Source organism: Polypterus senegalus, chromosome 18, assembly GCF_016835505.1.
Source record: "Polypterus senegalus isolate Bchr_013 chromosome 18, ASM1683550v1, whole genome shotgun sequence".
Lineage (NCBI taxonomy): Eukaryota > Metazoa > Chordata > Cladistia > Polypteriformes > Polypteridae > Polypterus > Polypterus senegalus.
Window position 1 is genome coordinate 5649173 of NC_053171.1, and position 14321 is coordinate 5663493.

The 14321-nt window shown below is 45.4% G+C and overlaps 1 protein-coding gene across 2 annotated transcripts in view; it reads left to right on the plus strand.

The window, feature by feature from the left end:
- The first annotated feature begins 1087 nt into the window (after window positions 1–1087).
- Window positions 1088–14321, plus strand: part of scfd1 (sec1 family domain containing 1) — a 181024-nt gene continuing 167790 nt past the window's right edge. Inside the window, exons 1-4 of one of the 2 annotated variants that reach the window (XM_039741264.1) lie at window positions 1088–1190; window positions 5509–5579; window positions 8329–8417; window positions 10832–10922. In XM_039741264.1, coding sequence (XP_039597198.1) covers window positions 1157–1190; window positions 5509–5579; window positions 8329–8417; window positions 10832–10922 — 285 coding nt within the window. In that variant the 5' untranslated portion in view covers window positions 1088–1156. Of the gene's footprint in view, window positions 1191–3145; window positions 3235–5508; window positions 5580–8328; window positions 8418–10831; window positions 10923–14321 lie in introns of those variants that run through there. The other variant, XM_039741263.1, reaches the window with a different exon arrangement.

Here is a 14321-nt window from a genome sequence, read left to right on the forward strand (position 1 = left end):
AAATAAATAGCAGCAGAAACTGGCCAGTCATAAAGACAAGGGTTTGAATGAAAGCCTGCAGCCACAGTGGCACGGCAGGACCAGAGCTGGAGACCCCTGCATTTGTTATCCAACCCGCTATATCCTAACGGCAGGGTCACGGGGGTCTGCCGGAGCCAATCACAGCCAACACAGGGCCCAAGGCAGGAAACAAACCCCGGGCAGGGCGCCAGCCCACCGCAGGTTTCCTAATTGTAGCTCATACTTTGCAGGGGGGCGTAGTGACTTAAGGCGGCTTTGGGCTTCAAATCCTGACGTTGTAGCTTTTAATTCCACTACTGAAACCGCGTGACCCTGCGCAGGTCACTTCACCTGCATGTATTCGAATCGGCAAAACTAATCGAATCCCAAATGTTGTAAGTCAGACTAAAGGAGCCCGCTTAATAAATAATTGCAAAGCACAGCGCTTCCGGCGGCTATTAATAATAAAACGTCTACCCACAATACACCGTGTACACTGGTTACACATGCTGACATGGCCAAAAATAATACAAACTTGACAATCGGTTGAGAAAAATAAACGATTTTAACGCAGGAACGCAGCAGGCACCCCATATATCATTTCACAAGCGGATCTACATCGCTGTTGCGGTGGGCGCATTGACCCGGCGCCGTTAAGGTGAACAGCTGGAAATTCGGCGTTTGTGGCTCCCACAGCTACCAAGTTATATAAAAAAAACTGCTCAATGAAAAACAGTACGGCAGTGGTAGGATGTGATGCACCGGACACTTGCAGAGTACCTTTAAACCGGTGATTACGTCAGCGTTTTGGTCCGGTTGATTTTGGACACCCCATTAATCGCGCTGACAATGACCGTGGATGTTAAACGCTTGCCCCGCCGTACAGAATTGGCTGCTGCCCTGGCCCAGAAGAGCTCCATATTAGTACACCGAAACGTAAAACGCGAGTTGGAACTACTAGGTGGTCGTAAAAAGGATCCCCCAAATAACCAAACACTCCGTTGACCCACACGAGCGTCTCCGCGCTGAGCAAATCATCCAATGTCAGCCGGGCGCGCTCCCTAAACAGTGGCCACGCGCCGCGTCACGTGACACCACACGGCCGCCCGTCGCCACGTCATCCCGCGCTACGTCACTCGACTGCCCCGACACGGCAATGATGGCGGCGTCCATCAGAGAAAAACAGACAGGTAGGCTTGAAATGCTTTTCTGATCAGCTGTTCGCGCCGACGTCGTGTTTTTTAAGGGGCGGCGGACAGGAGGTGGACGAGCGGATGGTGTCGGGGTGTGGGCGTCCACTTGAAATGTGACGGTTTCGTTTCTAGCCGGTATTGCCTGTAGCGCTTGTATGGATTTACATGCAGAACCCCAGGAGATGTTAAGGGGGTCGGTGCTCTTCACCTGTCAAAAAAAATGTTAAAAGTTTAAAAGGAACGAGAAAAGCAGAAGGGCGTTGGTGTTGTGCATTAACAACAGGAGGTCCCCTTCTTACAGCTTTCACTTTTCTGTTTCCACTTGTCTGGAGAGACCGGCAGCTGTTTAAGAATGCCGGGACAGAAACCAGAGGGGGGCTTTACGTCGGGGTTTTGCCTTTTTGTGCCTTTGTCTTGCCAGTTTTACTGCTTCGAATATTAATGGCAGGTATCAAACATCTGTTCGGGAATTGTACAAAATACGCCCTGCAGTAGAAAGTACCATTACAAGACACTCAGCCATTCCGCTGACACTTTTCGAGGATCATTTGAATTTCAATGACAGAGACGAAGTCCTTTCAACGTACCCTGCAAACAAAAGTGCGGAAGATGCTCTGCTGGTTATCTTAACATCAGGGGTCCTCGGGCGGCCCCAGTGGCTGCAGGTTTTCATTCCAACTCTTTTCTTAATTAGTGACCTGTTTTTGAATTCATTTTAATTGATTTGCTCTGGAAGACTCAGACCCCAAATTACAAGCCAAACAGGACCAGCAAACTGTGACCATCGTAAAATCCCTGAAAATAAAGAAAGGTGAAGCTCTCAGGGATGTTGATCTGCTCAGGCTCCCAAAACATTTTATCAGTTGCTCTCAGAAAAGAGAAAATCCGCAATTTCAGAAATGTCTGCCGTTGCACGACGAGAGCAGCAACAAGCCATGGAATTAAAGAACGGGTTTAAAAAGCTCCAGCAGATTACTAAACATGCAGCTAAAGTTATTGGGACTGATGTAGATGATGTGACAAGTGTGTGTCAGAGGACATTGCTAAAGAAACCGGAGATAATCTCAACTGACTCCATTACACGTAGAACTTCATGAAATCGCTCGAGAAACTCCTTTCTTCCTAGTCCCATGCGGCTTTTTAATAAGGAATATCAGAGATGGTGATTAAGGTTTGATATGTATCCTGTAACAATTAGTGTGTGAATATACATTATCAAACTGCCTTACCTTGTCTTGTCTCTCTTTGTTTTATTTCATTTCTTTCTGTCTTGATATTAGATGCAGATGAGAAGGCAAATTTCATGTTTTCTTGTGTAAACGGCACAAATCGGCTCCTGATTAAGCGACAGTTGGAGTGAAATTGGTTGGAGTTTGAGGCTCTGACTTAGTTGGTCTTCTGTTGGTTCACACTCTTCACATTTCATTTCTGTTTAAGGAAAGACATGAAGTGATTCAGAGGAACAAATCTTAAAAAACAAGTCAATTCAAATGAATTCAAAAGATGTTAATTAGCCTGCGGTGGGCTGGCGCCCAGCCCGCAGTTTGTTTCCTGCCTTTGCGCCCTGTGTTGGCTGGGATTGGCTCCGGTAGACCCCGTGACCCTGTAGTTAGGATATAGCGGGTTGGATGTTAATTAGCAGCAAAAAACTAGTCCCTAATTAAGAAAAGGGTTAGAATGAAAACCTGTAGCCACTGCAGAGTTTGAGAACCCCGTCTAGCATCATGTCTGCTCTTTTCTTGCTAATTCTCGCCTGTGTTTCCATGTCAGAAGACTATTTCTGGATTTTTTCTTCAGCCTTCCGTCCTCGCATACCGGCTGAGAAACTGAACACTGATGAATGTTAAACCCATTTGTTACATTATGGAATTTCAGACTTGCTTTTCTGTCATTCTCCGTCTAAGTACAGGACACTTTCTCAGATTCATGGGCACCTATAGGTTGTCTTCTGTCTCCATTACGACTCATCCTGCACACAAGTGACTGGAGAGAGAACAACAACCAGAGCTCCGTAGTCAAGTGGGCCGAGGACACCAGGCTGGTAAGGACACATGTCTGCTGGAGAACTGTGACAGACGATAGGAGGCCATTCTGTCCGCCGAGCCCGTTTGTTGCTGTTGGACTGTTTAGTAAATTGGTGCAGTAAGAACTGAATGTCATAACGAAGTGCCGTTTGAGTTTAAGAGGCAGAAATATGTGTTCACGCCTCGTTGTTGAGGGGTAGGAGGTAGAAATAGGTCGGGTCAGGGTGGGGAGCATGCATTGTACAGCGCACGGCCACACTTGCCACACGACAAAACGGCTCGATCCCGGCCGACAACCCCCCTAGGCAGGCACACGGTCCAGTCCCACCCTCCAGAAATGACCCTCTATCTACTGCAGACAGGGGCCTGGTCCGGCCACTCGGGTCCTCAACAATCAGCCGGATCACCCTCGGGTAATCGTGCCACATGGCAGTAGTGCCGTAACTTACTAATTTCGGGGTCAAACCAGCGGCACCCAAGGGCTCTCCTAAGAGACACAGTACTGAAGGAGTCCAGTCTTCATCTTTTTGCGTGTTAACATTATAACAAACGAGGAAATGGAGATGAAGTTGGAAGAATGGAAAAGCGCTTTGGAAGAGAGATGGTCGAAGATAAATAGGAAGAAGTCCGAATGTATGAGGTTTACTGACAAGCAGGACTCAACAACACCACCATTTATTTCTAAAGCACATTGTCATACAAATGATGGAGATCAACGTGCCTGACAAGATGAGGAAAGAAAAGTCTATAAAAAATAGAAATATAAAAATAAGATTAGGCAATACTAAATAACAAAGAATAAAGTAAAGTCTGATGGCCAGGAGGACAGAAAAAAAACAAAACAAAATCTGCAGGGGTTCCAAGGCCACAAGAGTAACATAACTGATCTCAATCAGTCCTCCTGGTCTTCAGGCTTCACATGAAAGAATCGGGTGATGATGCTGGTCACGTCTGACATCTGGCCTTCACTCCGTCAGTGTGAGGACTGCACGGCGCCCTGGTCAGGTGCTGGGGGCGCAGGTGGCCACCACAGAGAAACCAGAAAAAGAACAGGTTTGTATGGAATGGGGAGCCATGATAGAAATGATAAATCAGTGCATAGACAGAACATTGGGTTACACTAAAATGAAGCTTTGAGAAAGCCATGTTGCAAGATTCAGAAGTCGGCCTGCAGGAAGAGCTGCTGAAATGAGTTCATACATTTAAACATCGAGGTTCAGTGGTAGCCCAAGATGGAACATTACATGCAGAGATAACCCCCAGGGTGCAGTGTGGATGGAACAAAGAAGAAAGGTGAAGGTTTACGGTAAGGGCAGCAATGAAGTATGGGCGCCGAGACACGGCCAGTAAAGGGAGGTTAGATGTGGCAGAAATGAGAAGGGTGGTGATTTGTGGAGATACTTTTAATGAAGGACGGGATTAGAAATGAGACAGTCAGAGGAACAACAAAAGTGGGAGAAGATATCTAAGAAAGTGGAAGTGGTATGGACATGTGATGAGGAAAGAAAAGAAATGTGTGGGCGAAAGAGTGATGGGAATGGGGAAGAGAAAGGTGGATGGATAAAGTAAAAGAAGATCTGAAGGAAAAAGGGAGGTGCAGGACCAAACTGTTTGGCAAAGGTTCATCAGGCACATCGACCCCACTTGGACCTGTAAAAGAGAGGAAGAAGAAGAAGAAGAAGTAATTATTGTAAATATCAGTACAAGAAACGCCCTGCAAATCGTAATCTTAACTGGAATTTTAACTTACTCTGAATGCGTTCGTCACTTATTTCTCCTCCCTCAACTGACTACATCAGCGTCCAGGCCACCCACCTGCTCTTCACAGCAGGCCATCCGCCTGAAGCTACGCATGTTTGGACCCGGCCAGTCTAGGAAGAGCTTGGGTCGCTGCTGAACGAGGTATTAATGAGGCCACCAGGGGGCGCTTACCCTGTGCTCTGTGTGTTGGCAGCGACGAGGACACTGGACTGAACAAAATGGAGCCGTCCTTCAGATGTGACGTAAAACCGAGGCCCTGACACTCTGTGGTCATTGAAGAGTGGGTTTGGCGTGATGCCCTGGCTGAATTGCGCACCACGGCTTGGTCATTCTTGTCTCTAACTGCCCAACTCTCTGACCACCTAAGAGCTAATGTGGAATTATGAATTCTTAAAATGCTTATTGTAAAAATTAAAAAAAAAATGAATTGCATCTTCTTAACCAAAATCAACAGGTGTACAGTCCATGTGAGAAACTAAACGAATAAGTGACATTTTATTTATTTATTTATTTTATTTTTTTTTTTGCAGCCGCATTGAAGCGAATGCTAAATTTTAATTCTCCTCTGATGAAAAACACCGCAGCAGAGCCAGTATGGAAGGTTAGTAAAAGTGCCTTATCAAAGTCAAATTCTAAAAGAAATAAAAAGGGGGTCATGTTTTTGGCTTTAAGAGTGTTCTTCCACTGCCAGTTGAGCGTTTGCCTGTACCCATAACATTAAGGCAGTAATGGGAAACAGTGGGAAACCCTTACACGACATTCTCTAATGTACCAATCTGATGTGTGTGGGTTGCCAGGCCTGTCTTAGCAGCAGCAGCAGCAGCAGCGTCAGGTGTAAAGCAAGACGCGGCTCTGAGTGTGGCATGCATGTATAACCACCCTGAGGCAGGGGTAACTTTAAAATTGCCAGTTAGCATGCCAGGGAGGTAAACCCAAAGTAGCCACAGGGAGAACATGCAGACTCCACACAGACAATAACCAGGCCTGGGATTGATGCCCACCGCGCAGGATACTTGAGGCAGCAGCACAAACCACCTGTACCACACACTTAGTCAACCACTTACTAAAGAAAACTGTGACTGAAATGACCGTAGTAATTTTAGGCCATCCATTATCCAACCCATTATATCCCAACTACAGGGTCACGGGGGGTCTGCTGGAGCCAATCCTGGCTAACATAGGGCATAAGGCAGGAAACAAACCCCGGGCAGGGCACACACACACTTGGGACAATTTAGGATCACCAGTGCACCTAACGTGCATGTCTTTGGACTCTGGAAGGAAACCCACGCACACAACATGGGGGGAACATGCAAACTCCACGCAGGGAGGACCCGGAAACCGAACCTGGGTGTACTTACTGCGAGGCAGCAGCAGCAGCGCTACTACGCCACCGTGCCACCCAATTTTAGGCTAAGTAACCTAATTTACGTGACAGGGAAATTAACAGCAGTAAGGGGTTTTAATACTCTGGCATCATGGATTTAGATGTGGGAATTGGCTTTTAACTAATCTGCTCAAGTCAAGGAAGGCTATGCTTAAGCTACATAACACACTAGTGAGGCCTCATCTGCAGTACTGTGTGCACTTTTGGTCTCCATATCACAGAAAAGACAGAGCAGCACCAGAGGAGGTCCAGAGGAGAGCGACTAGACCGATACAGGACTGAGAGTTTGGGCCGTGAAGAGAGACTGAAGTTGAACCCCTTTAGTTTAAACAAATGGCAGTTCAGAGGTGACGTGATTGAATTGCTTAACGTCATGTGGGAAATTACTACGGGGGTCCCAAGTGTTGCTTTAAAGTAAATTGTTCAGCAAGCGCACATGGACACAGATGGACACTTGTGAAGAATAGATTTCACAGAAATGTTAAGTTTCCAACTGTGTCCCCCTTTTTGCACAAACATTAGACAAAGAATCTTAGACACTTGGAGTAAGCGACCAAGTAGTCTGGTAAACTGTAAGGCTTTAAGGACCTTCAAAAGTCGACTTGATGTCACTTCAGAGATATTACGTGAACAGGATTTGTGAGCTCTCTTGGGTTAAGTAGCATGTTCTTGTCAAAATTATTTTGTATTTTACAAATGTTAACTAAATAAACATTAATGAGCAGCCACAGGGGGTCCCCAGGACCGACGTTGAGAACCCCTGGCATGGAGGGTCATGAGGTCGCTGGAAAGGGGTGTGTGGCGCTCCTGATATCTCTGTAAAGGGACGAAGGTCCAAGTCTTTAGAGTCCTGGTGCTTCCTGTTTGTTAGACGTGGACGCTATTCAGTGACCTGAGACGAAGCCTGCACTCCTTCATGTGTGGCTCTTCGGAGAATCCTTGGGTACAGTTGGTTTGACTTTGTGTTGCTCATGGAGTCCCAAGTGAGGCACATGACCTGCATTGTGAGCGAGCGTCAGTTACGGCACTCCGACCATGTGGTGCGATTACCCGAGCGTGATCCGACTCATTGGTGAGGATCCAACAACAACAACATTTATTTCTATAGCACATTTTCATACAAACAGTAGCTCAAAGTGCTTTACATAATAAAGAATAGAAAAATAAAAGACACAATAAGAAAACAAAATAAATCAGCATTAATTAATATCGAATAAGAGTAAGGTCCAATGGCCAGGGGGGACAGAAAAAACAAACAAAAACTCCAGACGGCTGGAGTAAAAAATAAAATCTGCAGGGATTCCAGGCCACGGGACCCCCCCAGTCCCCTCTGGGCATTCTACCTAACATAAATGAGACAGTCCTCTTTGGATTTAGGGTTCTCACGGAAGGACATGATGATGATGGTCACGTAGACTTCTGGCTTTCAGTCCATCATTGTTGGTGCATCATGAAGCTTTGAGTAGGTGGAGGTGGCGCAGGCCACCACCACAAAGAAACCGGAAAAAGAAACAGAAAAGAGAGTAGGGGTCAGTACAGATCCAAGTGACTGGACCAGGCCAAGAGGTCACCCAATTAACACCTAGCTGTGGCAGACAGAGGGTCATTTCCGAATGGTGGGACTGGACCGCGTGTCTGCCTGGTTGCCAACCGGGATCCCACACTGTTTTGTTGTGTGGTGGGTGCGACAATGCGCTGTACCAGTGCCTGCTCCCCAACTTGACTTGACTTGACTTGTTACGTGTCGTCAACAGGTACGGTGGCTAGTTGTTGATAAATTAGCAAGGCGTGCCATCTGCCTGTGAGTGACTACAGTAGACTGTGACCAAAATGCAGTACAATTAACTCACAACTTGTGGCTGGATCAGCGGCCTTTTACTGTCGCATGTGAAACTCTAAAATGCTGATTTGTCTTCTATTCAAATATTTTCTACTCTTACTCTGCCTTTTTTATTTATTTCAGGTTCTTATTTATGACCGATTTGGACAAGATATTATTTCTCCTTTGCTGGCTGTCAAGGAACTAAGGGACATGGGCATAACCTTGCACTTGTAAGTATTGTAATGATTCATTTAAAGGCATGCTTAAATGTCTTTACAGCTTTATAAAAATATAGTACATACTAAAATACCAACAGGTAGGCCGTTAATGATATTAAAAAAAGAACTTGGGGTTTGTTTACTGTTATAATCAGCAACTGACTAAGAGAGTCCGGTAAATATGGTGGTCTTCACCTACACAGCTTAGCCCTTTACTAATCCATCCATCCATTATCCAACCCGTTATACCCTAACTACAGGGTCACGGGGGGTCTGCTGCAGCCAACACAGGGCGCAAAGAAGGAAACAAACCCCGGGCAGGGCGCCAGCCCACCACAGCCTTCACTAATCTCTAAATATAAAAAGCAAAGCCCTCACTAACTCATCACTAATTCTCCCACTTTCCATAAAGGTGGGAAGCTGAGGTTTCGCCTGCTCATTCCATGCAGTGTACTTACAGAAGTTAGCTATGTTTCATGTCCTATTGGGGGGAAACGGGTGTAGCCCCTAATCCACGGTGTCGAACTCCAGTCCTGGATGGCTGCAGTGGCTGCAGGTTTTCATTCTAACCATCTTCTTTATTAGTGACCATTAGTGCTGCTAATTAACTTCTTTTGCCTTAAGTTTTAATTAACTTGACTCAGGCCCCTTTGTTCTTTCTTTTTCCTTAATTAGCCGCCAAACAAGCCGCCACATGACCAGTTTATCTGTGTCCGTCAAGCAATATCTGAAAGTAAAGGTGAAGGTCTTGTTAAGGTTGATGTCTCGGGTCACCAAAACATTTTGACATTGGCGTTCTTAGAAAAAACAAAAAAATCAACAGTTTTGAAATGTCTGCCGTGGCAAACCATAGAATTACATAACGGGTTTAATTAACAGCGAGAGTGGGCTTCTCATTAAGAGATTGGTTGGAGTTTGAATTCTCAGTTTAGCTGGTCATCTGTTGGCTTGTTTCACATCTCATTTCTGTTGGGCTGTCATTTAATAAAAAAGGAATAAATTCAGAGGACTTAAAAACAGGGCTACTAAAATGAAGGGAAAAGAAGTTAATTAGCAGTGAAAACTGGTCACTGTTTCGGAAAAGGGTTAGAATGAAAACCTGCAGCCCTCCAGGCCTGGAGTTCGATACCTGTGCCCTAAACTGTATATATAGATGGGGGAAACTCCTCCCCACTATTACTGCGACTCCCAATATACGTAGGAAGCCCAAATTTCCCATGCTCCTCCTTTACACTGTACTTACAGACGTTAAGTATGTTTCATTTTGCGCCGTGCCCCGTAACAAACTTTCGACTTTTTTGGCGGTTCTCACCATTATGCCATAAGGAACTTTCGGAACTGACCTCTCCTTTTGGCAGTTTCATTCCTTATTTCCGTTAAGACGATTTATTTCACGGCAGAAACGCACAAGGGCCGCCCCCGGTCCCCCTTCCTTTTTCTGCGCTCCTACTACGTGGTTGGCTCCCTGCCTATATACATTAACAAAATCCCGCACTCAGGTGCCTCCTCACTCACTTCCTTACTTTCCTCAGCTGTTCGTTGTGCTCACTTCTCCCTTCTTCTTTACTCCACCGCTAAATTAAACTTTTTAGTTTGCCAATAAAAGCTGTCATTTTGCTTGTCTTCTCACCACATTCATAATGGCTAACACGGTACAACACCTTAATAAGATCAGTATAGTTCCTTTCACAGCAGACCATCATAATGTTCTTTATAAAGTCAGTAGATAACACTACAGTGATCCCCCGCCTATTGCGGAAGTTACGTTCCAGACCCATCCGTGATATAGAAAGACCATATAAATAAACATTAAGATACCCCTCCCAGATGCTTTAAACACATGTAAATTTGTCATGCTGAGCGACGTCCGCATAACGCTTTCCTTCCCGAAGCATATCCAGGAGTTTTACCTTCTCCTGAATGGTCAAGGTCTTCCTCTGGCGCTTAGGCTCACGAATACCAGAAGGCTTAGAAGATGCAGGACGCTTGAGAGCCATCATAGGGCTTAAAACAAAACGAAAAGTTCACAAAAAGTTTGCCCACAACAATCGGACCACAAGCAAGGTACGCGATATGCAGAGAACTGAGATCCGTCGGGGACCCACGCTCGCTGTTCTTGTGCGATTACATCACGTTAGCAGCAGCCAATCAGAGCCCAAGAGAATGAAAATCCCGCTCTGATTAGTTGAGTCTCCTCTTTCAGCCAATGACGGGCCTTGTAAGAAATCATCTGGGTGCTGTAACACGAAACTCTTTGTCTACCGTAGTGTACAATGTACGCATAAAATTAGATATGTTCCACAGAAAAATCTGTGATATAGCAGGGGCGCGATAGCTGAACCGCGATATAGTGGGGGATCACTGTATTATCAAAACATTGATGCAGCTCATTTCTTGTGCATTTTAAAGTCATTTCTTTCTTTCAGATTACTTCACTCTGATCGAGATGCAATCCCTGATGTACCAGCCATTTATTTTGTGATGCCCACAGAAGAAAACATTGATAGGATATGCCAGGTATTGTATTTTGTTTTCTTTTTTTTAAGATCCCATAAAATTAAGGTTAGACTTTTTTTTTTTTTTGGTGGTGCTTAAGATGAAGGGACAATAGGCTTGGAAAAGGAGGGTGCACTGCCATGTGGTGTGTATTGCAGAGTTGGGAGAAAATGAAACCAATGCACGGTTTGTCGGAAGAGGATGCATAAAAGTAATCTGCGGGCAGCAAGTGCGACATTTGTTTGTAGACAGCAAGTGAGGCAGAATGCTGAAAGTGTAATTTGAGACATCGGCAGGAGGAGAAATTCGGGGACCTGTCTTAGTTAGTTGATAAGTTGAGATGGATGTGCAGGGTGACAGGGGCAGGGAAGGAGTTCTGGAAGCCATGTGTCATTCTGACTTCTCTATTGAAGGGTGAACTTTCTAAATACTCTGTGAGCCGTACTTTGTGTTATGTCTGAGAGTGAGACATGGCCAATGAAAGAAGAGCATGAAGCAAAACTGTAAAGAACAGAGAAGAGAATGAAGTGATGGGCATGTGTAGGGCAGTTCAGGCGGTACACAGAACCTTCAACTCTCTACTTCTCAACTTATGGTGCCACCAACTCCTCTATTTGTAATGAGATGAATATATTTATTTACTACTAAACTGGCACAACCAACATATAAGATACAAGGCATTTCATCACTGCCATCGTAAATCGTCAGGCTGCTATTTAGCACCCTGGCTGGTTAAAGTTTGGGCTTAAAGGCTGTAGTGATGCCATTGTGACTTTTTTATATTGTTAAATAAAATGTTAAAAAAAATTTAAAAAGAGTCTACCAAAAGGTTACAAGAAAAAATCATTTAATTGAATTGGTATATGTGAACTTGGAAATGTGAACAGATTATACAGGGTGAGCCAAAAAGAAGTACCACATTTCAAACGTTTATTCTACAAAAACACTACAAGACAAATGAAATTCATTACGACACAAGAGCGGGTATACAAAATAGATTTTTTTTCACTGTGTTTTAAAAATGATGTCTTCAAGGTGGTGGCCATCATTAGCGATGCACTCTTCGAGACGATTTCTGGACGCTCGTTTGGCCATTTCAGGGGGAATCGCATCCTTGAGGGCTTCAAGGTTTTGAGGTCAGTGTGTGTACACCTTCGACCTGAGAGAGCCCCACACGGAGCGAGATCAGGGGAACGTGAAGGCCACCCGACATCGCCACACAGGGAGATCAGCTGCCCCAGAAACATCTCCCGGAAAACTTTCATTGATCTCCGCGTAGGCCGTATGAGCTGTCGCTCCATCCTGTTGACACCAGGTGTCCACCACATCCATTTCTTCCAGGGGGGCCGCAAAAAGTTCTCTAGCATTTCAGTGTAACGTTCTGAATTGACGCTGATTGTTGCTCCACCCTCCTCAATATGCCAAATTCTGCAATGGTGCACCAAACTGTAATACATGTGCTCACTATGTGGGCGTCTTTGATGAAGTTCACAAGGCCCAGTTAGCAAACGTTTTGCTTATTTACACAACCATTCAAATGGAAATGTGCCTCAGCGCTGCACGTGACAATGGCATCTCGATGAACGGTTTGCAGAATGTTGGCGCTCAACCCTCCATGGCTCTCCCCGCCTCTCTCAGTGAGTTCCTGCGCTCACATCATTTTGTATGGATGGAAATGAAGGTCCTCGTGCGAAATTAAAGACGCGTTGGAAATGCCTGAGGCAGAAGTGCGCTGAACGTCTAGGAGACTGCAAAATGGATGCCTTTACAAGCTTGGATGTTTTTAGGCTGTGGAAGTTGACCCGGACACAGACAGGCAGACACGTTCATGTCACCCACAAACACGTTTATTTACAATATATACAACAATAGCAGTTGGTCACACAGACCCAGTTCAGTGCACAAACAAACCCCAAACAAAGTCCTGGCCACTCAATGTCTTCTCTTCGGGCCGCCTCCTCAGCTCTCCTGAGCTTTGTCCTTCCACCTCCCGACTCCAGCCCTGAATGAATGGAGACGGCCCCTTTTAAACAGTCCCCGGATGAGCTCCAGGTGTTCCCAGCATGCCTCCTCTGGCCACGCCCCAGCGTGGCGGAAGTGCCGGCTGTCCTCCTGGCAGCTCTCCGGGCGCCGTCCTAACTCTTCCCCCCAGCACTTCCTGGTGACAAAGAGTAGGACATCTGCTGTACGGGCTTTTAAATGTTCGAAGTGCCGCGCGAGATGAAGATCACACAGCACGGCAGCAGCTGATCGAGCAAAGAGAAGGTTAAAAAAACAAAACTGTATTTGTTTCCCATTGTATCACCATTTAAGAGGGGGTTTCAGAGGAGCGACCACATCTCCTTGGGGTGCGTTCAGCCCCCCTCTTCACAACGTGAGCGGGAGAGACGTGAAGTGGCTGGCGCATCGCGTAGGCCGGGGTGGTTGGCGAGCAAAGTGAGTGGGGAGAACCCCCAGTATAAAATAAAAGTCTATTCTTATTCTTCTTATGCCCTTTGGTTTGAGCCACCACCCTTGAAATTTCTGTGTATGTAACAACTGGCCATTCTGGTTGTTTACTGGGCATCTGCTGATTTCTTAGTCATCGCTCAGTACATTTTGTGTATTACATCTTTGTCTTTGTTGTTCACTTGACCTTGGTCTGGTCTCCTGATATGCCTGAACAGGTTTCTGACATTTATTAACCCCCTTATGCAGTTTCTTTAAGATGAATGTTATATTTTAACATTAGCCGTCTCCCGTGGCTCCATCCACGTAGTAGTGAAACAGGACAGTGAGGCGGACCCTGTCTGGCTCCCTACTCCTGACGTCACGCTTCCCCTTCTCTCAGATTAGCCTGAATATATCGCTGCTGCAAGCAAACTCTGATTCTTAGCATAATGAGAGAAGTCGCAAAATCAACCAGAATGTTTAAGCAAATTATAGAAAAAAAAAAGATCTAAATCCGTTAAGTAGTTCTCTCATAAAAAGCAGACAGACATGGCCAAACACTTTATCCCACATGACGATGTGACCCCTAAATTTGATTTTTCTTCCACCAACCATCTCAATTTCACCTCTTTCACCTAATCGTCATACCTGTGTTGTCCCTCTAATATCCTCATTCCTAATCCTGTCTGCCCTCATTATTCCGTAGCATCTTCAACTCCGCCACTTCCAGCTCTGCCTCTTGTCTCTTCGTCGGTGCCACAGCTAGAATTGGAAAAATCTGAAAAATAACCATTAAACCGGTGATGAGAATGAAGATGAACAGAAGTCAAGCTCACGGGATTGACCGCTCTACAATATGCTTAAAATATAAACACCTTGACCTTAAGAGTTCTGTCTTAACATTTAATAAATAGGTCTAAGCGTGTCAGTCTTTTGGGGGGTGATGATTACAGTTGTTCTTGTGTATTTATATTGATATTTTAGTTATGA